Here is a 22,925-nt window from a genome sequence, read left to right as displayed (position 1 = left end):
AGTTTCAAAAATGCCCATGTTGTACATAAGTATGCAAGAGAAATTGCTAAGCTCTTACAATTATTGTGGGGAAATTTTCAGGAGCCCATTATTTGTAGAGTTGAGTTTAGAATTTGGGAATTGGGTAAATGAAGAATTAAGGTGTGTGTCTGTTGACATTAAGAGTAGTCACCTTAAAAGAATCATATTTATTTCAACTATTTCATCGGCCGAGGTACCATAAGGGAACTTTGAGTGTTATATCATCTTGATCTTCTCCATATCATTTGATATCTTGTTGATAGAGTTGTCGTATGACGTCATTTCCAAAAGTGTGATTGTCAGGGTCCTGTGATGACAGGAAGAAAGACTAGACTTATTTAGCTTCGTAGATCACCCCTAATTTTTTTTTCTTTTGGGATTCCTTTTCCCAACATTTTTTTCCTTCCGTATCACTCATTCCTAAAATATATTTCATCAAGCTTTCCCTATCCTTTTACTTTTTTTTCTTCGGCATCCCATTTAATATAAATTTGATTTTTATCCCTAGTTATGCCAGCTGTAATTGTTCTCAAATGTTTCTTGATAGCGAGGTTAGGTCACCGGAAGTTGCAATGTTGTCATAGCAACGAAAAAATCGAAGGAGTTAAAGGAACATTACTGCGTGACTTCGACTCGAGAGTTTGATTCGCGAGGTGTAAAGACCGACTTTTTTTCCCACGATATCGGGCTGTTGTTTGCTTTGAGCAGGTAACTTAAAGTTCTGATTATGTTTAACGTAAAATCGATTAATTTTAGAAAACGGCAAAGTGACATATGTTTGTTTTGTTATGGAGTTCATTTGCGCAGCTGAGTTAAACAGTCAAGAGACTCTATGGTCGACGTCCCAGAAATATGATCTGTAATGATCCTCTCAGCTGAAAACAAGTATGCAACGAAAAAAAATATATCTATTTACTCCATCTAGAACTCTTAACAGTCAGTCAGAAAGTATCCATGAGCCAGGGAAGCGACAAAAGCATGATGTTCAAATTTGCTTACGGATTTAGATAAGAGCTTGGCCTGCCGGAACCAGTTTGTTCAATTTTGTCTAACCAGTCCAATTACTTTGTAAAAAGTATACAGCGAGCATTATCGTTCTTTAAATCGGTTTCTCGAGGTCAATAACTCGATAAATTACTTTTGGTGTGGTTAAGTGTTTTACTTATTTAATTTATACCCGCAGGTGAAATCTGTCATTTTACGATCTCAGGAACATGACAGATTTGATAAACAAGATACCCGCTCAGAAGACAGGTACAGAATTCCTAGTTGCTTCTCATTTTACAATCAGTCATGAAGATCGCTGGGCTCCTAGCAAGGACCCACTTGTGTACAAGAGCACATTTAAAAAGGACTACCCTCCTCTCCCTTTGACTAAGCGGGAGCGCATACCTTCACCATCTCCTGCAACAATCATGCACAAAGATGACCGCTACAATGATAAGTGTTCCATGACGCGAGGACACTTCGTTGAAAAAAATCCAGAGAAACAAAACTATGCCAACTCTACATCTACGTTGACCAAAACCAATTTCAAAATGGACTCTGACAGACAGCTCAAGTCATTCCAGACAACTCACAAAGAGTATTATCCAGTTCGGCCTCTTGATGAAGCAAGGAATCCAGCTGCTTCAGGAAAAAAGGATTGGATGAGAAGCTACATTCCTCAAGGTATGTTGTTTCTGCTTCCTGGACAATTAATATACATCCTTTTGAGTTTATATTCAATCTCTTTGGTCTGGTCTTTCCATCCTGGTATTTCAACCAGACTTTCTTGATTCGATTCAACCATAAAGAATTTCCATATTCTTTGCTTTCAAAGCAATCTCTAATCACATTCGCTTCTCCCTCCCATACGAACCCCTAATCCTAATGTTTTGGATAACGCTTGTTAACCCTTTAACTCCCAGTGGTGATGAACATTTAACTTCTCCCCATAATATCCTTACATTACTCAGCAAACAGGTAATGAGAATATTCAAACTTATTGGAATGGGTTGAAGTTGTTATCTAGATCTAACAACAAATTCTCATAACTAATTTACAGAAATGTGTAGCAGCCAGAGGGGAGAATTCACAATCAGATCTTGGGAGTTAAAGGATTAATGACTTGGGCTAGATATTTTACGATCACAGTGCCTTTCTTCTTCACCCAGGAATATAAAAAGGTAGTGGCAAAATGCCAGCACAAGGGGGGGGGGGGGGGGGGAGAGGGTAAGGGTAAACCTGGGACAGACATACATGCTGTCTAGAGGTAGAAGAAATGCTCAATGCTCAAGCTGGGGAAACCAGGATAGCTCTTCTCATTTGAATCATTAAGGCTTAAGAGTAGACCTAACTCCAGCTTAATGAATGGAGTAAGTTTCTAAAGAAACTGTGGTGCTGCATCTCCATGGGAGCATAACAGTGTAAATTAGTATTAACAACTGATTTGATAGTATAAATTGGCCACTGTAAAGAGTTTCACAGCTTTGAAAGGAAGAGTTTCACTGATAGCTTTGAAACTCTTTATGGCGACCAATTTACATTATCAACTCAGTTGATATTATTAAATTACCCAACTAACTCCACCTAACCTCATCTAGGTGATAAAGAGAAGGAGCTTTGGCCACACTCAGACTACCGTAGTAAGTTCCTAGGGAAACAGCTCAGTAAAAAAGATGCACTGACACCCATTGACAGAAACGAAGGACCACCTACTATTACTGGGGATGCAAGAACTCACCACATGGGGCAATTTACCACAACCACTAAGTCAGAATTTGTTGGTCGCTATCTACCAAAGCAGCAACTTTTGAATCCTGCCTTGAGGGTGAGTTGATTAGAAGAGTAACAGTAAATAGCAACAGTGGTGGATCCAGGGAAAGTTTTGGTGGGTCTGGATTAACAATCTGTTTGAGAGTTTTTAATCAACTCTGTGAAATTCCTTTCTATCATTTGATCTTCTCAGTTTGGAAAATACTGTTAGGATGGAGAAGAATCTCTCTTCTTCTTTCTGACAAAGAGCAATTGTTTAACTATTCAGAGCTTCTGTCTGCAATCATTTCCTCTCTTATCAAGTTCTAAATGTTTAATTCTGGATTGATACTGTCAGTAAGAAAAAATTAGATGCTGGTCAAACTCAATCTCAAATCCCATCAGTAAACTCTTTCTTCAAGCTCATGGTGTTTTATTGAGGAAACATCCTTAACAAAGCAGAGAGGTATAAAATCCATTCTCATCATCTCAGTTATTTATTTATTTATTTATTTTTAATTGTAGGATAGGGGATCAAGTATTCCCCAAGGTGATCAGGAAAAGTGCAACTACTCCACCTCAACCCAACAGGAATCTTTCAGACGACCCACTATCAAAGAATTATCTGCTTTTGACAGGGGAGAGGCTGTCAATAACCTGCGCAGAACTACCTTCCAATTGGGTGACAGGCGTGTTCCTGGTCACTTGGGGACCACAGCAGCTGAGTCATACCCTGTGCGCATTATGACAGGTGAACTTAGCCATCTTTGATACTTTTTACTAGGCTTTTTTAGACCAATGGGTACCACTGTAATATTATGAAAACCAAGAAGTAGCCATGCAGGGGAGGGAGGAGAGTAGCAATACAATATTCCTAATGGCCTCACATCAAGTGTAGAGTCTCTTAAAACTCTGGTTATCTAATCACCAGAAACAACAAATTCCTAATGTGATTATTCACAACTGCTAAATAAATTTCATAACAGTCATACATGAAAAATCCCATAGCATTATCCTGCAGAAAGGATAAGACAACACCAACTAACTTCTGCCCTTAACAAAATGCCATCAGTAATGATACAAAATAGCCATGATGCAAGTTGGTATTTCACAATTTTATTAAAATTATCTTTGTGATCCAACTAGCTACAGACAGGAACATGTCTGCCAACCTTGACATGGGAAAAAGCAGCTTCCCTGAGGGAGACAGAGATCCTCTACGAGCCCATGAGCGAGTCAGTGTAACTACCAATGACATCTTCTATGGAAAACCTGCCATTGGATTCAGAAATAAAATAGTTGATGGTTCTCATCTAAGAACTGAATCTCATGTGGATCTGGGTGCTGCCAGAGGAGCACAGTTCTATGAAACTTCAATGAAATCTGACTTCACTGCAGTATCAGCTCCATACAAGAAAGCTGATCCAGGAATGACCACAAGTAGCAGCATTCCTCTTGACTATTACAGTAAGTGTTTGTCTTCAGGGATGTGACCAATTAATAAAATAATGTGATAGGCTGTTGAATACTGTGAGATTAACACAACTTATAAGCAGCCACAGCCTTAACCCTTTATCTTTATTTTTAATTCTCCCTTCTAGCTGATTGAAATTTTGTTGTTAGTTAGTTACAAGAATTTGGTGTTAGATCAAGATAACTTTTACTTGATAACTTTGAGTACTCCCATTACCTGTTTGGTGTATAATATATGGAAACAAATAATGTATAATATTATAGTGAGAAGCTACATGTCGATCACTTCTTTGAGTCTGTTAACGCAGCAGAGACAGTGGCCTACCAACTATTGCACCAGTGCCATAAGTTATGTAGCCAAATAACTTCTGGGTGGCAGTTTAGTCTCCGAATAGTGTAATCCAGCATTGAAAACTAGGCCCCGATGAATAGACATTTGTCTAGTGTGTAACACTGTCCAAATTTCTCAAGACATTGTTATTAGGAATTATTTAATAGCAGCTAAAAGGCTCCCAATTAAAAGGTAATTTGCAAGCCCACATACTTTCAATTTTTACATGTCCTAAATATATTTAGCAGCAAACAGCTAACACTGCAAGTAGCAGTTTTAATTCTATTCTATTGTGTTTCCCTTTCTTAGAAGGTGCACCTGTTACCATGCCAACAAGCTGGAGTGATTTCCCATCTCGTGCTGGAGTCCCTAAACTTATCCCCAACCCCCTGGCAGTTGACAATGTAAGTACAAGAATCTTAATTCACAAAAAAGTAATAATGGAAATTTAGCAATGGGCTTTCCACAAGGAGGCTCTTCTTGCACACTGTTTCCAGGTCATACTGGAATTTGAAATGTTGGTTTTAGTGGAGGGTGGAAAACTGGAGTAACCAGCACAATCCCCACAAGCAAGGGCAGAGAACCAAAAACAAACTCAACACACATGAGAAACCAGGTCTAGGAATCAAATCTGGGCCATGGCAGTGAGAGGAGAGGGCCCTTACCACTGTGCCATCCCTGCTTCTTAAAAAGTAATGGATATGAGGAAGCTGATGTGTTAGGACCTGAACTTTTAATTCATCTTCATATTCCTCCTTTGTCTACAGCTTAAGAAGTCTCATATAAGACCTCCAATTCCAGAGGAGAGAGAGTTCAGTACAACTCACCAAAGAACCTACACACCAAAGAAGACTTCAAGAAGAAGTGTCAATTCTGGAAGTTTGCAGCGCAGTTCCATCCCACTGGGAACATTAAATACTTATGTCTAACTATAGGAAACTTATAAAAGTTGTGACTAGAGCAATGAGTCTCTGTATTTTTATTGTGTAAATATCTCCTTTTTTTGAAAATATTAAGTAACCTTACAAACTCAGTTGTTTTTGTGACTAAATAAAATTGTTTTCACTCGTGTCCAATTTGAGGTGACTCTATGTCCACTGTTTCCAAACTGAAATGAAATTTGGAGAGTGACTGTTGGTCGTAATGAAGGAAGTTCAACCCACTTGAGGTATCTGAAGAAGCTATCATAAGCAGACACCATCATAAAGCAAAAGTGTGTCCATACCACAATGTCTTAGAAACTTTGTGATATTTTCACATACTTCTAACTGGAATAAACATGATAGATTAAGCATTGGCCTAATGAACAGTTTACTTAGCACGATGTCAGGACCTAAGTCTCTTTGAATGAGAATGATATCAGGTACTTCCAAAGTTTCCATTAAGTCAAGTATAAGAGTAACAGATTGACTCCAGGCCACGGTCCTCTAAAAACAATTTTCACAATCATGTACAAAACAAAACATTGTGGTTATGAATAATGTTTATTTCTGATCAGGCAAATTTCAGAGCAATTATAAAGAAAGCCAAACCTTCACTCACTTTTAAAGTTTATTGTCAGAGATAAATTACATTTAATTGCAACAGATAGTCTGAGAATTTTCACAAGGCATGTCAAGACTAGTTTAAGTTTTTTACCCCAAGACACTCTTTCAACTCCCAACAAAAAAACTGAACAGAAAGTTAATGGACTTAAGTCTCTCTGAAAACCTGAACTGAAAACAGTTATTGACAACATGCCACAGATAAAAAAATGCATGTGTGCCAAAGTTTGAGTCCACACCAAGAAACTTACATATAAGTACATCCAAATGCAAGAAACCTATGTTACAGCTTTTCAACTTGAATGGGCATAGGTGTGACCCATTTTTCTGTGTGGTACACACTCTCACCAACTTTCCAATCAGGAACATCTTTCATGATCTGTGCCTCAAGTTCTTCATTTTCTTTCAATAGCCGTAGACAACTGTGAAGAGGGAGATAAAGCACACGGCTATTGTGTGTTGAAAAAACCAAATTAAAGGTTAAATACACTACAATGAGCCAAATTGATCTCCAAGATGCACATTTCAATGCAATGAAGCATAGGAAGGTTTAAAAAAAAGTTGTAACTGATGGTTAGTTTTGCATCTGCGTGATTGAGAGAGAAGCACATGTATCTAGACCATTTACAGAGGGTATCAAGTCATTTCGTTTCCAGTGAAGTTTCATACTCTGTTGATTCATACCCAAATTTAGACCATTCATACTCAGTTTGTGTCAGTTTGTATCCGGCCCATTGGTCAATATTCCAAACTATCCAAAACATCCAATGAAAATCAAAACCCAGGAGATCTCACCAAATACATCATGAAAAAGCACTAGAGCAAATGTTGATTGATGGTAAGAGAGGTAATTTAAGAGTCAAGCAAGTAAGATACATGTAAAAGTTAAGCCCACTGTTGTTTGTGTCCTGTTATTTGTGACCCTCACAATAACAGCACCAGCAAACCATGCATTTTCCATGGTCACATATAACAGCAAATTACAATGCCATTTAACATAATAAACCCAGCTTAATTTACACCTACTAGACGAAGAGAAAATACTTTTGCAGTATGGGTGCAAAATGACTAAACTGGCTGGGTATCAACGGTCCTTGCTGAGCTCAAATCAACTGGGTATGAAATAACTGGTCTGCTGACAGAGAATGTTGAGGCAATCAATGCCGTGCCTAATATTGCATACAAACCTCAACTGAAAATAATTCTTAACTCATTGCTAATGACTCTCAAAAAGTAGCTATGCCAATAATAATTTAATGTTGTTAAATCAATTGTTTATGAGGAGGTTTATTCCTTCACAACCCAATAATCTAATTCTAATTTTAGCAACACTTAACAACAGCTGAAACCTCGGGTAATGAATTTGAAATATTTTCTCTGAAAGGATTAGTTTGTTGCCATAAATAAAGTTAACTTCGAGGGCCATAGGGGGCTTTTTCGGTGGCACATACTTTCTGTCGTGCTCTGCTTGTAAAAGTGGGAGAAATCCAATCCTTGCTTCCATTTGCTCTTTCCTCAGTTCACTAAAAATAATTTAATTACATCGAATGTTAGGGCAAAATTGAATGAATGAAGTGCTTCCTGTCGATAATCGTCACAGTTATAACTAAAAAAATATAAAATAGTTATTAAATTCTCATAAAATACTAGGCAAAGGCACAAATAACCAATCAATACAATAACGCGTAGCCTTGCAATCTGCATTCTAGATGTTATACATACCATCGTTTTCGGTTCCCCATAATAACACGATAAAATCCGTACGCCATCACGGCTGCTCCGCCAAGGAACAATGCTATACCAGAAGGGCCTCTGGTTGGTATATTCCTGGCATACACAATGGCAGGATAACCACCTTTTGGAGGTAGCTCTTGCTTTGCCACCTCTTTCACCAAGGAGGTCGCCATTTTGGCTCTAAATACGATCCCTAGCATCCAGTCTCCGCATATGGCAAAGTCCGTGTAGACTAGGTCCGCAGTACGTGCAAAAACTCACATTTACGATCGAGTTGTATGCCCATTTCTCAATTTTTAATTTTTTTTTCAATTATGAATGTTTGAAAATATGTCTTTAAGCCTTTCCTCCGTTTATGATATTTCATGAGGAACATTGTTAGCGATGAAGACTGCCTATGATGTTATTTAATCATAGGCATCCGGGAACTAAGGGCATAACAAACCAAATGAATATGACGTCATTTGAAATTTTGTTTTTCAATTTCTGATGAAAATTGATTTTTTGCAATGATTAACTGTAAAGTACAATACCAGTCACAAAATTAATATTAGATATTTCAAAATTATCCGATGGAAAAAAGTTCCCTTTAAGCCATGAATGTATGAAGGATCTGTGAAAATTAAGAAAATGTGATAACCCATAAATCGCCCAACTTTGAAAGGAATTTTGCTTTCACTTAAACCTCTTCATTTTATTTCTTGGCACCAAAAGAACAGAAAACATCGCTGAAACAGAGAAATCTTTTTTTTCGAAGAAAAGTTCCTAAAATTCTCCAGAATCTTACGTAAGCAAAAGGCGTCCACTTCCCTCACATTCAACATGGATGGAATACGGATGGTGGTCCTACTGTTCACCTCGTACCCAGGGAGCGTTACTTTATAAGGTCGACCCCACGTTGGGCAATCAAAGTACCCTAGAAGATAGGGATTCCTTGGATGGGGAGGGAGGGATAGTGTTTACTAGGATTTCCATAGGATGTGGGGTTGTCATTTCACTCAGGAGAAAATATTAACTCCACACGCACAGAAAAGACAAAAAAGATGATATGCAATGGGCTATTTCTTATTGGTTATACCCTAACAAAATAAAGGAAAGATATAAAAGAAAGACGATAACTGTAATTTTAATTTCAAGGTTAGTGCAATGGCAGTGTTCTCGCGATCGTGTCTCTTCTTTACAGTGCCCGCTCGCCACGCCGACTTTATGTTCAAAAAGAAAGCTAGCTTCTCTCTTCCACGCTCGAAGCCAGTATCTCTTTACTTTGCATGCGAGTTGCCACTCGCTTTTAAATGATTTCAGCACTTTTCACTTAAGCTCCGCTCAAGATTGTAAATAAATAAGAATATATTGTTGTTTATTTTCAATGGCTTTTCTTGTCATCCGCGTGCCAAGGTGTGACGTCAGGTGGCGTCCCGCTGACGTCATCAGACATCGTCAATTTCATGTCATTTGGTGCTTTTATTGCTTTCTGCAGAAACTCTAGGACGGCATCTGAAAGAAACACACCAAATACGGTCTTTCAGAGCTCTCGTCTTTTAAGCGTCGTAAAATAAAAACTAAAATACTCATTTCGTCAATCAGATTAAAGAAGACGCTACGAGGACCCAAATAGAGTTCATAGTAATAACAAGCAAGCTGTCTTAAGCGCAGGATAGCAAGACTGATCAAATCATGTTTGATTTTCATCTTAAAATTGATTCGTTGAGAATCTATAGGGAAACACTAGTGGCTTAAAATAGACAGGCTGAACACTAATTTCAAAAGAAAAACTAAAAAGATTTGGGTTATATTTTTGTAAGATGCACAAAACTGTGACTTAACTCGTGCCTCGTGTAGCCTTCTTGACAAAAAGCGCAGTTTCTTAGCTTCTGAGGACTTTTTTTCCGATTAGATGCAATATTTCCTATTCTTGGTATCACTGATCAGTAAACTATTTGTGAATCACCCGGAAAGATATTTCCAGAGGGTGAGAAAAGCAGATTTTTTTCAAAGTAGGGTCAAAACACGATCGTGAGCGACTGAGTCATGAATGGTTTCAGTTTCGCATCTGATTGGATGAGCCGAGGGTAGCGCTAGTTTTCTGGACAAGTCAAAGCGCTCAGTGAAGTAAACCCCTTGCAACAGAATCCCATATGATTGGTAAGTTTAAGGTCTCAACAATAGATGAACAATTAGATCTGATCATTTTCTTTTCTTCTTCTAATAATCTTTAAATGAGCTCTTTAAAAAAATCCCCAAACAAACTTCTTTTCTCTGTTCATGCCAAAACGACTGAAAACAACCAAAGGGAAGTTCAACTTTTGCCATTTGCCGAAGATTTCAAGCTTGATTTCTTGATCGTCGACAGTAAATTGAAAAGTTTTCTTTAATAAAGAATCTTCTCGCACATTACCTGCACTTCTCTCTCCTGAGTAATCTCCAAGTGGTTTACCATCTCTGAACAGTCTGACCGTAGGCAGAAACTTAATGTCCAATTTACTGCAGAGGCTTTTACCGCTTCCTGCACAGTCCACCTATCATAGGAAAAAACTAAAAACTAATTATAGGAAGAAGAAAGTTTTGAAATACAGGGTTTATTTTAGAGCGTGGCCTCGCTGGATTCCTCCAATTTGAAAAATGGTACCATGGTATATAAGAATGGTAGATGCAAATGGTACATACGAATGGTACATAAAATGATACATAAAACGTAAGTTTAAGCGTCAAATGAGGCGCCAAAAACTGTGCCTTTTGGTAAGTAACATATTCAAGTATTTTTTTTACATACATTTTTCGAAAACAAAACTGAAAATAAAATGGATATGACAGCCACTATATAAAACTCAGTTCGAATTTTATATCCACCTGTCTCAACTGCGTCTCTCCTCTTCGTTTTCTTTCTGAATGAACTTTTCAAACAAGTCCCAAAACCTGTATGGGTACCCCCTTTCTTACGCTCACTTTCTTGAAATTTTGAAGGGAACCTGCGTGGCTTTCTTGGATAATTTATTAACTGAAACCCAGGAGAATATAATGTCTTGCTGAAACCCTGAAATAGCTGTTCCAAAATAGGGTCATTGCGACGGATAGATTTGATTTCCATCGTTCAGTCTAACAAGTCTGTCTAACACGCGTCAATTTTGGCTCCTGGATGACGTAGTCATTCCCTGAGGTGTGGGGAGCAGTCAAGTGGCCTTTTGGCACTCACTCACTCACTCGATTCTGATTAATTACTTGGGCTTCCCGTGGAAAAACCAAAGTCTTAAAATGCCCTGCCATCGTCGTCGATCTTCCAGCGTTTCTGCGCAGGCGCTGATTACGACAGTGTAAACGATGTAACGCGTCGTAATATGGCAAAGAAAGCGCATTTTTATGCCTTTCCTCGATGACCACCATTTGATAAGCCATAGTGGATCAGCGTGGAAACGAATAAGAAAGATAGAAATGAAAGTAATCGAAAAATAAAAGGAAATACACATGGAGGTTCCTCTCGCCCGTATCTAGACTCTCGTTTGTGTCTCGCTGAGCGCGCTCATCACGTACTTTCTCCCACTCGTCCGTGGATTGCAAAAAAACAATCGGATCAATATCAGTATCTGGGCAACTGCCCACCTACCCCTCCCCTAACCTAACAATAGTCAATTGATAACAAGTTAAGGTTAATGTTGGCTTATCAAATGATTAAAAAAAAATAGCCCAAAAATACGTACCTTTGCGAAAAAAGCATTCAACTTTTCGGCTTGTGCCTTTGATGCAGCTTGTTCGTATTCAGGCGCAAACGATTTGCAGTGAGGACACCTGTGAAATGGAAGATAACTTGTTGTATAAATACATTGATAGAATCCCTTTCGTAAGGCGTACTTAAACATTCATTTCCTCCTAGGTTTATTATATGCAGAGGAGGGACCCTAAATATGAATAGAACGTCAACAATGCGCATCATTCTGCAAGGATTGTTGATAGGTGGTCTAAAATTGCTTCTCCCTAAATACACTTCCTCCCCAATAAGATTGTATTATTTTTCCCCCTTCCTTTTGAACAAAACAACGCAAATTCGAAATAATATAAATGATAATAATAATAATAAATATATATGTATGTATATGTATTTAACAAATAGATTCCAAGTTGCCGTGCGTCTGTTCAGTAATAGATCGCAGATGACGTCAAAACGTGGTAAGAACAAAAAAGTGGCACATAAGGCGCAGCCGAGTGTATCACTGATGTTCTTACCACATTTTAACGTCCTCCGTGATCTATTACTGAATAGACGCACGGCAACTTGAAATCTGTTTGTTTTATATAATAAAGAATTAGAAAAAGTTTTAATGATGACGTCCTCCAATAGATCATAAGTGAGAACCAATCAGAATGCGTGCATAACTGAGCTTATTATATATATATATATATATATATATATATATACACATATACATATATATATATATATATATATATATATATACACACACACACATATATATATGTTTGGGTGGGTAAATATCATAAATTATAGTAATAGGAAAAACCCGCGGCCTTAAAACGAGAAGGGGGGGAAGTGAGTTGTTTGGACTCTGGACTCCCTGAACCCTCTCTCTAGGTTAGCTCCTGTTCTTTCATTCTAGCATAAACCACTAAATGAGAACACAATGACAAAAGCTACGAGTAGAATTCTTGCCAATGGTTATCGTCTATCTTTCCTCGCCAGCGTTAATCGTATCAAGAAAAGCGGATCAGCTGAAAGTTGAGCAGGCTTTGTTTAACGATTACAATGACCGTATATGGCTACCTTGGAACAATGGCGGAAACAGCTTTAAAATACACGCGGCATTTTTCAAAATTTCCGATTATCATACGAGCGGCAGATTTAAACCATCGGCAAAACAGACGATACGACAAATCCTCCCCGTGGGGGTGATTCTGGTAGATTTTTTAGGATGCAAATAGTCACGGTGGGGTGAATGGTGGGGCGACTGTAGCTTTCGTATCTGAAGTAAAGAAATGTCGCCGTTTTTTCCTTTACATTGCTTAAAACTGGCGAAAGATATATTCAATCAAGGAAGAATTAACCTCTGGCATCAGAGGTTTCGGCCTTGATTGCTAAGAGTGCGCTAGACCAATTAGGCCTTTCGCAATTCATTGTCGTAAAGTGTTTTACCGTGATCCGATCATCGGTTCTGGTTTCCAACAAATAACAATGGTCCAAGAAGAGAGCATGTCCCCGCCGGGTCGCGCATCACGGGTAATTGTCGCGGGTCAAGTGAACAATTTAAACTGAAACTTTTCAGAAATAACTTGAGCTATCGGAACTGACATGACAGCGTTATAATGCTTGTCCTCTCAGCCGTAGGGTTGTTTCACTCTTTTGTATTTAAAATGGAAGTTGACCAAGTGTTGGAATTTATGCTTAAGCGATGTGGCTGAGAACACGACTACAACTTTTTTCGGTTCTTGAGCTCCTTTGAAAAATTTGATTTAACTAAAGTTAGCTATTTCGGGTTTTGGCGTGGGAATCTAACAGAAAATTTAATATTTCAAAAGTGCCCGTTTTTTGCCATGCTGCTAATTTTTTTTTTCATCTTCCTCGTGGGAAAGACGAATGATAAACAGCTATGGTTCACTGGTAACCCAAACGAAAATTATAACCTGCATATTTACATAAAAATAATGATTTATAAGGCGCTGAACTTTGAAGAACCTTGTAATGGCGAATTCGCTCTCGTTGAATGGAATTTTTGCAAACGTCTATTACGATTTTATTGCTGTCATGAAATTTTGGGAAAAATGCACTTGAAAATAGAAAGATTACTCATTAATAAACTTACCATGGTGCAAAGAAATCCACGATTGCAAGGTTTGAAACCGTAAGATAATTATCGAAGGTATTTTCCGTCAGTTCTTCAACTAAAGTCCCTTTTTGGGTCTCTAACGATACAGCGAAAGCTGCAGAAATTACCATCAAAGCAACGGAAAACTTCATTTTTTCCTGATTATAGAGAGATGAACTACAACGTCTTTCAGTGTTGTGGCCCTCTGTGCAATAATGGTTGTTGCACACGTTTCTGAGCGTAACCTTACAGATATGTGCGAACTGTGATTAGACCAGCAGCACCGGTAATGTTTTTAACTTCTATGTGCTGTGTCAGTGCTATGAGACAGTGACCACCAGAAGCACCTGCATAAGCTATTAGTTGTATATTCACAAGCATTATCCATTGTTAAGCAGCTCTCAAGGTCAGTTAGAGATAAGAAATGCTGAATTTACGCCTCATGGAAATTCTATGAGTCTTTCGATCCAAAATGGATCGATCGAAGCCGGAGTAGTGGGAAGTTTTAGAGAAAGAACTCTGTTGTGCTCCTTACTTTTGTGCTACCAGTCACTTATCCTTTGATTTAAGTTTTAGAAAGAAATGACGAAATTTTAGGCTAAATTGTGATGTTAATGGATATTCATTAAGAGAAGATGACTTCACTTGTGTCGCTTTCTTATCGACATCAGAGACACCAATTTGAACGCTAAGACAGGTACGGCCTCGAGTGAAATTTTCCAATTTATTGAGATAATGGGCGCGTGCGAAACGCCGCTTTTTTGGCAGGAAGAAAGCAATAGCCGTCATGATTATAGGACGAGCCTTAACCAATTCTTATATTTTACGTGACGTCACATACCCTTACCTCTCTTGTGCGCTGACCGTATTGGTGTGCAGTGATAAAAGCAAGATGCTAGCGTGTTGGAGTTTTTTTTTTTTAACTTTTCAGTCACAAAAAGGCAAATTCACTATAACAACACCTCTGCAAGCCTTGTTACTCACTGAGTTTAAAAAAGTTTATTTTCCCTTAGATTTCGCGCAAAAGTTAACTTTAAATTCGTACTCACGGTTGAAATGTTCCTAGAATCTAGAGGTCTCTAGTCTCCATGCGCGATTTGATCTCGTACCCAGTCCATGCAGCTCATCGTACACACAGGAGTATGAATTTCTCGTTTCTCTCTCCTGTTTGGTCTGGAAGCCAACAACACTTTGAAAGGCAGCTTTGTATTTCAAAAATGGGCTATTTTACAGTTGTGTACTTAGTTGCAAAGCCTTTGATTTGGAGTGAGGCTGAAGGTGACCTTGTTGTGATAGAGACCAGTATTTAGTTAGCATAATAACAAGAAAAGCAGCAAGGTTTGTATTATAACAAGGTCACCCTTAGCCTCACTCCTGTTCAAAGGTGTTGTGTCGTCTAGACTCAGTCAAGTTACTCCTTTCATTGCTATTGCTCAACTGAATTTTATTAAAGAATCAACAAGCTATATTCGCAATACAGTACTAGGAATCAGTAATACTACTTTTACATAGGAATGTACTTTTACAATCATGTACCGATCCTGTCTTACAGGATATAGCGTGACTATAGTAACGCTTAGGTAACGCAATACACTACAAAAGGCTTGGTAACCAAGCACATAACTGTAAAATGGACTATTGTCACATTCCTCAGACAGTTATTACTGTTGGCGAAAGGTAGTCGATGCGTGTATTACGCGGCCGTATGAATTTACAAAATTTGCATTTTAAAAGGTACTGTAGAGAAGGTCCGTTGCGGGATTGTTTTCAGGTTGGTTTTATATTTTTCATTAGTTTGTAATTATGCTTTGATGCAGCAGTAGTGTAAAATGGACTATTGTCACATTCCTCAGACAGTTATTACTGTTGGCGAAAGGTAGTCGATGCGTGTATTACGCGGCCGTATGAATTTACAAAATTTGCATTTTAAAAGGTACGGTAGAGAAGGTCCGTTGCGGGATTGTTTTCAGGTTGGTTTTATATTTTTCATTAGTTTGTAATTATGCTTTGATGCAGCAGTAGTTTAGAATAACATTACAGGCCAGCGCACCCAGGAAGTAAATTTGTATTTCGAGCTTATGCGTGATCACTTCAAACCCTACGATCATAAAATCCAGCCTACAATTCTTAATTGTGCGAACCGTCGGTCGGTCGGTCTGACCATCCATCGAAACTGAACAACGCAACGCTCTGTGAGTATTTAAACGTTTGTATTTTGTTTTTCAAACGCGAAACGACTCCACTTTAAGGAAAGACCCTAAATACACAACGACTAAGCTGTAACTAACAAGAAAATTACAACACGCGGTTTTGAACGAAAATGGACATCAATAGATTCTTTGACAATTCTTGACAGTTTGTATGGGAATATTTACGACCGCTCTAAGGAATAAAAAATACGTCAAATTCTCATTAAAAATACCTCACCTTACTTCCACCGTGTATCACTTGTTATCTGACCGCTTACTTTGATGGAAAGAGCCCATTTTAGAAAGTTGTTCAATTGTAACACAATCTCATCCAGCTTTGCTAAACCCCAATGACATACAGATGGGGAAATGACACCTTAAAACTAACCCTTAATATCACATCGTAAACGGAAGTCATTAAAGGATATCCTAATAACAGCTAAGTTTTCAGATTAGAAGATTTAAAAGCGCAAGCGAATGGCAGGAGTCGCTCAAGCAATCAACACCTTTTAACGATCGACTACCTTTTGCTTTCCGGCTTACCAAGCATGTCGCCGCGCGCATTGAAGAGTTATACATTGGTCAAGTGATTCCGTTCATGGCTCAGATTCAACTGTCCTTCATTCAATGATCAAGATAGTAGATTTACCATAGAACACCCGCGATAAGTTAATTTCCTTTTACTTAGGAAAGTTAATTTACAACACAATTGAGTATATAATAGTAACGCTGTGTAACGCAACAATAAGCCTTTTCTCGGCCATAATCGGTCTCAAACACCCGCACTTAAAATGCGAGAAACACATGTACCGTTGGAGAGCGTTTGGTCAGAGCTGTTAAAGGATCAAAGTAGCCATCCAAATCTTTGAAAGGCTCCAAACTACGACGTACATCAAATTTTGATCTTCTTGAAATCTGGTCTCAAATTACATACAAGAAAACAGTGATCGCGTTTGCCCTTGAGAACCATAGAATACGCGACAAGTACGAACAAAAAATACTTTTACACATTTAGAATAAATCAAATTACATTTACCTATGGTACAAGAAAAAAGGAACAGCCTAACTTTTACGAAATGTTCAGTCAAAATCTGCCGAATTCTGCTACTTTCACCGCCATATTGAAATTAAAGCTACCACAATGCAACGCGATCGGAGTGCGCACACCGCCTGGTGATAAAGTTTCTCACAGTGGCGAAAACGTTCGTGGGTACGAAACAAGCGAGTACTAAACAGACAGTGCAACGCGGTATTTTGTTTTTATGGAAAAGAAAACGCTTCACTTTTTTTTTATTTAAGAGAACATCGCTTTTAGAGCCGTCATTAGTACATATTTCTATTCTGATCACCATCTTCATGGTGTTATCAGAAAAAAACATCGCTATAGTGATTAAGATTTCTCAACTTTATTGCCTATATACAATCTGTGATTCTAATCTTTAAAGTATTTGTTTCTTCGGACGACTAGACTCTTTATTTCGGGCAACATGACACAGGTGCCGGGCGACTTGACATCGGGTGAGATGACTCTCGGGCGATTTGACTTGTTACCGTTGGTAGAGTACTGCACCGGTATCGTATAGGTCATGGGTTCAAATCCCGTACACGACTGAATCTTTTTTTTCAGGCCTTATTTTCACCATTGCTTAAGTACTGTTCATTTCTGTAACTATCCCTTTCACATTCGTTATCTGTATTGTTTTCCTCTAACAGGGCCGCTCTGGAAATCACGTCTGTGACGGTAAATGGTCACGCAAGGGTGAAAAGCTACATAACCAAACAAGAAATCATTGTGTTTTGATGACGTAGGACATGTCGACCCTTGTCTTTTCCTCGGTTTGGAGACTGTCTAATCCCCTTTGGCGTTCAGTCAGAAAAATGTCAGTATGTTTCTCGTCATCCCAAACGTCTTTGACCAAAGACAGCATTTTTGAACGAATACCTAGAGAGGAGCTGGTGCCGAATATCAGGTCGGGGCTTCGAGACAGGGAGTTCCTCTCTGGCTCTGTGGATGGAGGTTTCCCAGAGTTCTTAGGAGTACCAGGTGACTCTTTCCCTCTCGGATTGCGAATCATTAACGGGAATCAGTTCTCTCTGGGAGAGTTGAGTGCAAAATGTATGGAATACGTGCAGGAAAACAACTCTCAAAGCCCTGCGATCGTGTTCCGCGGATTACCTGCAAAAACGGCAGAAGATTTCTTGACTATAACCCAAGCTATCAAGGGGAAACCTCTGAGTTATGCGGGTGGTAACGTTCCTAGGCCGCGTGCCATAGAAAACTCTGAGATCTACCAAGCTACAACTGAAGATCAAGCTGTAACGATCGAATTGCATCATGAAATGGCATATAGTAGTTCCTTTCCATCAAAGGTACTTTAAACCTCTCTCAGCTCTCTCTTTCTGTAAGTTAACTTATTAAAAATTCAGGGCGGGAGATGAAAAGTGCACTTTGTTCAACACTTTAGTCACCTTACACAAAGAGGTGTTGAACGTGGTAAATTGAAAATTAAGAATTATTTTCTGATTGGGATTTTGATATTATATTAACCCAAAACGAGCCTGAAAATAATCTAAAATATGAGTAGGAGGAATTTTCCAGGAAATTCCTGTTTGAGACTAACTTTTACCAGATCAAATTACTTTCTTCTTCGTCAAGCGGATTGAAATATATTTCACCGCAAGTCCCAATTACTGTCAAAACTAAACATCTGCTTTCATGTCAAATTCGCGATAGGAGAATATAGAATTTGGCTAAAATAAATAACGGCTTAATATGATAAACATTTGTGGAGTTAAATGGACTTTTTTCTCTCAGAAAGAAAGGAAAGCTCTTATGTAATGCTTCTAGATAAGACATGGTTAATTTTATGGTTTGACAAGTTGAACAATATTACCATAGTTACAGGAGTCACTCTGTTGTCAGTTTTAGATGTCTTGCTCTTGAGCAGCTATTGGCACAATAGTGTAAAAAATCCATTTACGAAAAGCGAGGCCGGAGTCCAAACTCCATAGAAAATATGTAATAAATGTGTTAAATGAACCACAACATTTGGCTAAAATAAAAACTCCGAAATGTCTTAAGATTCCAAAAAAAGGGGTAACAAATTTGCGCGAACGAAACAACTAACAAAACTCGGTAAAAAACAAAAATACAAAAATACGCGAAAAGCGTCCACGTCAGTTTTCCAATGACAAGGTTAGAGTTCTTTGATGTGATTGGCTAATTTGTGAAAACACGCATGCCGCACGTGATTAGAAAAAGATTACAAAATGAGGAAAGGAAGAGAAAAACTGTTACTTGAAATTTAAAAACGAAAGAGATTTTCTAAAAAAACATTCGAATAGGAATGTTTTTATTATTGATTAGGTTATTTATTTATTTATGTCTCCATTTATTTATTTATTTATGTATTTACCTTTGTTATTAGTCTTTTACATTAGGAGTCTCTTTCTTTCCAGGTGTTCTTTTTTTGCTTGCAAGAGCCCGCAGACGGTTGTGGTGGTGAGACACCGCTGGCCAAGAGCAGCGAAATTCTTCTCAAACTGGATCCTGAAGTCGTGAGGAAGTTTCAAAGTAAAGGAGTGAAGTACGCAGGTTATTGGCCCGACAAATCTCGCGCAGAATACATGAGCTGGCAGCAGCAGTATTACACCGATAATAAGAAGGTATTGGCATGAAAAACGATACTGACAACCGTACCCGTTCGTTATCTTTGATTGCATATTTGTCATTCACAGCGGGAATAAATTTTTAAGACCGAGAGTGTTATCTAAAGTTGCAAGAGAAGAAAGACAAAATCATAAATTTTTGTGGAAACGTGGAAGCTCAAACTTCCAAGGCATAGAAAAAAACGTTCGAGATAACTAAAGTGCGGGGGTCAAAGTGTGTAACATTGTCTTTAACTCAATTTCCCACTGCTAAAAGTTCGAGGATCTGGGTACTAATGTAACTGACGCTCTGAATTTATTCTCAATTGTACAAACTGGTGATTTTTTAAAATATCTTTTGGTTTTTTTTCTTAGTCTTAGTTAGAAATCACAAATACAAAGTACGGCTCATTTTCATTCTTTTTATCTATTAAGGAGGCGGAAAAGAAAGCCAAGCAACTTTATGACACGGTTATATGGGACGACAACGGTGATATGCACTGGTCCAACGTGAAGCCTGCCTTCCTTCGTCATCCGAAAACGGGAGAAGATATCTGGTTTAATCAAGTGACAATCCACCATCATACCTATTATAACTCATTGCCAATGTTCAAGAGCATCGAGCTCCCGCCCCACAAATATCCATGTACGGTCTATTATGGGGACGGTAGCACCATCGAGCCTGAAGTGATCCAACACTTGAGAGCTGTGTCATGGTCATGTGCAGTTGGATTTCGGTGGAGGAAGGGTGATTTGTTAGTGTTGGATAATCTGACTGTTCAGCACGGACGAATCGGCTTCACAGGAAAGCGAGAAATACTGGTGCATTTGATGACTGACTGAACGTTAGTGCTTACGAGGTGTTTTATATCAAGTCTTGATCACGAAAAATTTCCTAGTATTTTTACTTTGAATCATTTTCTCTTTCAATTGTAAAAGTAACAGTCAACATATAGATGATGATTTTGATATCTTTGACACTCTTTTGATTAAGTGTCGGACAGAAATCAAATCTTTACTGGCCGATCAGAACGAAGGTCTAACGCTTGATTCCTGAAGGGGACTCCCAGGTTTTTCTTTGTCCCGCGCTAGTGGTATGACGAGTACACATCTTTCTCGGATGAAATTGCACTTTCATTTGAAAAAAAAGAGAAATCAACTACAATTCACTTTGGTAACGAGGCAAAACCCGGGTAATTTGGAAAAGTCGGCTTGCCTCCAAATATCCAGACCCGTTAACCCTTTTACTCCCAGAAGTGATTAACATGTATCTTCTCCCTATAGTATTTATACATTATCCATCAATGAGGTAGTGAGATTAACCTAACTTATCAGGTACAAGATGTTATCTTGATTAAACACCAAATTCTCGTAACTAATTTACAAGGAAATTTGTAGCAGCTGGTGGGGAGATTTAACAGTCAGATCTTGGGAGTTAAAGGGTTAAGTAAGCGAAAAGCGAAAGTGTTTGTTTTCCTTAGATCTTCACACAGCATTATCAAACTTATAAAGTGGATTTAACATTTTTTATCTTATACTTAAAAAATTCCGCCTATCTCCACTGATATGGCATATTATTGTTTTTTTAGAGGGCACGGTAACGAATCCTGCAATCTGATTGGTTCTTTACCCGGTCAGTATTTTCCTATCTCTGCCCACGGGCCACGGTAACGCTTTCGTGAATCGCCGAGTACATCCCAACTTTCGTTGTCATTTTTCATAAATATACCTCGTTTTCCGGCTGGGCAGTATTTTAAAGCAAACAAGTCGATCACTACCTCAAGCCGATAAATAACTTATGAATCCTCTCTTTTCTCTCTCTCAAATCACTTTGATTGACAGAAAAATATTGGTTTCAGAATGAATTTGTATAAACAATAGTGTCATTACGTTGGTTGACAAGCGGCCTAAAAACTGTCTGCAATTAATTTTAATCGTTCACAAAAAGTACCCAGAAAGTTAAAACGTGAGGTATTTGATTACAATTAAACTGAACGATGGAACTTTAATTTAATATCTGAATTTTCTCGAGAAAATTGTTAGTAGAGAAAGAGCGAGCAAAGTTTTAATTTAAGTTCTACAACAAATATAGGCTCCCGGTGAGTCTTTCCAATTCCGTTCAATTTGGACATTTGTACCGTAAATTACACAACAGAAACTGAAGGAATTTTTTGAGAAAAGGCCGCATTAAATTCCCTTGTGTCTCGTTGGAGTGTGCCGTTCTTATTTAGTTTTTGTGAAGGAAAGATCAGATTTACACACGCCATTGCAGCAAACAAACTAGCGAACTCTCACAACTTCAAAATAAAAAAGTTGAATTTACTCACAATTACTTTCCTCGCCGTTTACTTAATGAACAGAGGTAAATCTTCGTACATGAATGAATCGTCGATGAGAGTGAATAATACTTTCCGTTAGATTATTGACTGATTTTGAAGAAAACATTGTCGTGACAGTCCTTGCCAAACTAGTTCCGTTGTTTTTCAAATGCTCTTATGCTTTTTTTTTTCTTACGCGCTCTCTAATTGACAGGTGTCAGATTGTGACAGATACTTGTAAAAATAATGTTTCAAAGTTTGTTTGGAAGCCTTTTAAATCACCTTTATCGTTACGGAAATGAAAATGTTTCGCTGAGGCATCTCTCTTTAATTTGCTTCACCTCTATTTTAACTACCATTTACTCGCTCAAAAATTGTTCAGTTTATGGAAGATCTTGCCGTATTAACAGCCCTAAATCATTCGGGTTCTTACGGAGAGAATTTCGTCAAGTTTAAAAACAATAAATATGTTATTTACCGGCTAAGGGTCGGTCCGTATGGTGAAAAACTGTGACCTCGGTCTTGAAAATGCTGCCCTCGGCCTACGGCCTCGGGCAGTATTTTCAAGACCTCGGTCACAGTTTTTCACCATACGGACCTCCCAGCCGGCAAATAACATATATGTACTCTTAATAGAGCGTGGTAGTTTGCAATGAAATTTCAGCACTTTCTTGAATGTATTTTTCGAAATCAAGGGAGGATAGATCATCTCTTGATCTCGGACAACAATTTTCTTCTTCCCCCCATTGAATCTTTTTTCGTGTATTATTCTTCTCCTCCCTCATTGAATCTTTTTTGTGTTCACGCGCCACGCTCGTGATCTTATTATTTAGCCAATCATATTCAGAGACTGAACTTGACACAATCTAGGATACTTGTTTTCGAAGTTGAATTGAGTTTTGCAATTTTTGTTTTCTCGAGTTTCCACTCGGTTTTGTTTTGTGTTTAAGACGTTTCGAGTTTTTTAACAGTCAAATATCGTATCTAAATCAATTTTTTTTGTAATAACACCTCTAATGACGAAGATTTGTCTCCAACCTCGACGGGAAATAATATTTCTTGAAGTCGGCAAACGGAACAATTTCATTGACACTGAGCTATTGCAAATTGCCTATAGAGAT

The 22,925-nt window shown here is 38.2% G+C and overlaps 4 protein-coding genes across 8 annotated transcripts; 2 read left to right on the top strand and 2 right to left on the bottom strand.

Annotated features, from left to right (window-relative positions):
- The first annotated feature begins 592 nt into the window (after window positions 1–592).
- LOC113680233 (uncharacterized) lies at window positions 593–5,632 on the top strand. 3 transcript variants are annotated; one of them, XM_089205542.1, is made up of 7 exons: window positions 593–729; window positions 1,205–1,692; window positions 2,607–2,833; window positions 3,283–3,508; window positions 3,904–4,224; window positions 4,871–4,965; window positions 5,329–5,632. In XM_089205542.1, exons 2-7 carry the CDS (start codon window positions 1,236–1,238, stop codon window positions 5,488–5,490), a joined length of 1,488 nt encoding a protein of 495 aa, XP_089061668.1. In that variant the 5' UTR covers window positions 593–729; window positions 1,205–1,235; the 3' UTR covers window positions 5,491–5,632. The 3 variants fall into 3 exon arrangements, with proteins under 3 accessions (XP_089061668.1, XP_027053051.2, XP_089061669.1); XM_027197250.2 differs by having other exon boundaries at window positions 602–729; window positions 3,910–4,224; XM_089205543.1 differs by having other exon boundaries at window positions 602–906.
- Window positions 5,633–6,026: 394 nt separating this feature from the next.
- LOC113680232 (NADH dehydrogenase [ubiquinone] 1 alpha subcomplex subunit 13) lies at window positions 6,027–8,023 on the bottom strand. 2 transcript variants are annotated; one of them, XM_089205592.1, is made up of 3 exons: window positions 7,828–8,023; window positions 7,557–7,628; window positions 6,027–6,554 (listed from the first exon to the last, which is right to left on the bottom strand). In XM_089205592.1, exons 1-3 carry the CDS (start codon window positions 8,010–8,012, stop codon window positions 6,389–6,391), a joined length of 423 nt encoding a protein of 140 aa, XP_089061718.1. In that variant the 5' UTR covers window positions 8,013–8,023; the 3' UTR covers window positions 6,027–6,388. The 2 variants fall into 2 exon arrangements, with proteins under 2 accessions (XP_089061718.1, XP_027053050.1); XM_027197249.2 differs by having other exon boundaries at window positions 6,027–6,527.
- Window positions 8,024–8,949: 926 nt separating this feature from the next.
- LOC113680230 (uncharacterized) lies at window positions 8,950–13,939 on the bottom strand. The gene is made up of 4 exons (XM_027197248.2): window positions 13,647–13,939; window positions 11,532–11,619; window positions 10,235–10,355; window positions 8,950–9,333 (listed from the first exon to the last, which is right to left on the bottom strand). The coding sequence occupies exons 1-4, from the start codon at window positions 13,799–13,801 to the stop codon at window positions 9,203–9,205; spliced, it is 495 nt and encodes a 164-aa protein (XP_027053049.2). The 5' UTR covers window positions 13,802–13,939; the 3' UTR covers window positions 8,950–9,202.
- Window positions 13,940–15,443: 1,504 nt separating this feature from the next.
- LOC113670410 (uncharacterized) lies at window positions 15,444–20,858 on the top strand. 2 transcript variants are annotated; one of them, XM_027186550.2, is made up of 4 exons: window positions 15,444–15,619; window positions 17,552–18,208; window positions 19,298–19,504; window positions 19,922–20,858. In XM_027186550.2, the coding sequence occupies exons 2-4, from the start codon at window positions 17,651–17,653 to the stop codon at window positions 20,327–20,329; spliced, it is 1,173 nt and encodes a 390-aa protein (XP_027042351.2). In that variant the 5' UTR covers window positions 15,444–15,619; window positions 17,552–17,650; the 3' UTR covers window positions 20,330–20,858. The 2 variants fall into 2 exon arrangements, with proteins under 2 accessions (XP_027042351.2, XP_089061673.1); XM_089205547.1 differs by having other exon boundaries at window positions 15,474–15,582.
- The last annotated feature ends 2,067 nt before the right edge of the window (window positions 20,859–22,925 follow it).

The sequence above is a fragment of the Pocillopora damicornis genome, chromosome 4 (genome assembly GCF_964200805.1).
Source record: "Pocillopora damicornis chromosome 4, jaPocDami1.2, whole genome shotgun sequence".
NCBI lineage: Eukaryota > Metazoa > Cnidaria > Anthozoa > Scleractinia > Pocilloporidae > Pocillopora > Pocillopora damicornis.
Note: the sequence above shows the minus strand (reverse complement) of the source record. Positions and strands in the feature narration are given on the sequence as shown.

Excerpts from the sequence above, each read along its gene's own strand:
- LOC113680232 (XM_089205592.1), bottom strand. The coding sequence starts at position 8,012 with ATGGCGACCTCCTTGGTGAAAGAGGTGGCAAAGCAAGAGCTACCTCCA. Across the intron at positions 7,629-7,827 it reads ATGGGGAACCGAAAACGATG|TGAACTGAGGAAAGAGCAAA; the intron begins GTATGTATAACA and ends AATTATTTTTAG. Across the intron at positions 6,555-7,556 it reads CAAGCAGAGCACGACAGAAA|CCGTGTGCTTTATCTCCCTC; the intron begins GTATGTGCCACC and ends AACACACAATAG.
- LOC113680230 (XM_027197248.2), bottom strand. The coding sequence starts at position 13,801 with ATGAAGTTTTCCGTTGCTTTGATGGTAATTTCTGCAGCTTTCGCTGTA. Across the intron at positions 11,620-13,646 it reads GTGGATTTCTTTGCACCATG|GTGTCCTCACTGCAAATCGT; the intron begins GTAAGTTTATTA and ends TCCATTTCACAG. Across the intron at positions 10,356-11,531 it reads TGAATGCTTTTTTCGCAAAG|GTGGACTGTGCAGGAAGCGG; the intron begins GTACGTATTTTT and ends TTCCTATGATAG.
- LOC113670410 (XM_027186550.2), top strand. The coding sequence starts at position 17,651 with ATGTCGACCCTTGTCTTTTCCTCGGTTTGGAGACTGTCTAATCCCCTT. Across the intron at positions 18,209-19,297 it reads GTAGTTCCTTTCCATCAAAG|GTGTTCTTTTTTTGCTTGCA; the intron begins GTACTTTAAACC and ends CTTTCTTTCCAG. Across the intron at positions 19,505-19,921 it reads ATTACACCGATAATAAGAAG|GAGGCGGAAAAGAAAGCCAA; the intron begins GTATTGGCATGA and ends TTATCTATTAAG.
- LOC113680233 (XM_089205542.1), top strand. The coding sequence starts at position 1,236 with ATGACAGATTTGATAAACAAGATACCCGCTCAGAAGACAGGTACAGAA. Across the intron at positions 3,509-3,903 it reads CCCTGTGCGCATTATGACAG|CTACAGACAGGAACATGTCT; the intron begins GTGAACTTAGCC and ends TGATCCAACTAG. Across the intron at positions 4,225-4,870 it reads CATTCCTCTTGACTATTACA|AAGGTGCACCTGTTACCATG; the intron begins GTAAGTGTTTGT and ends TCCCTTTCTTAG.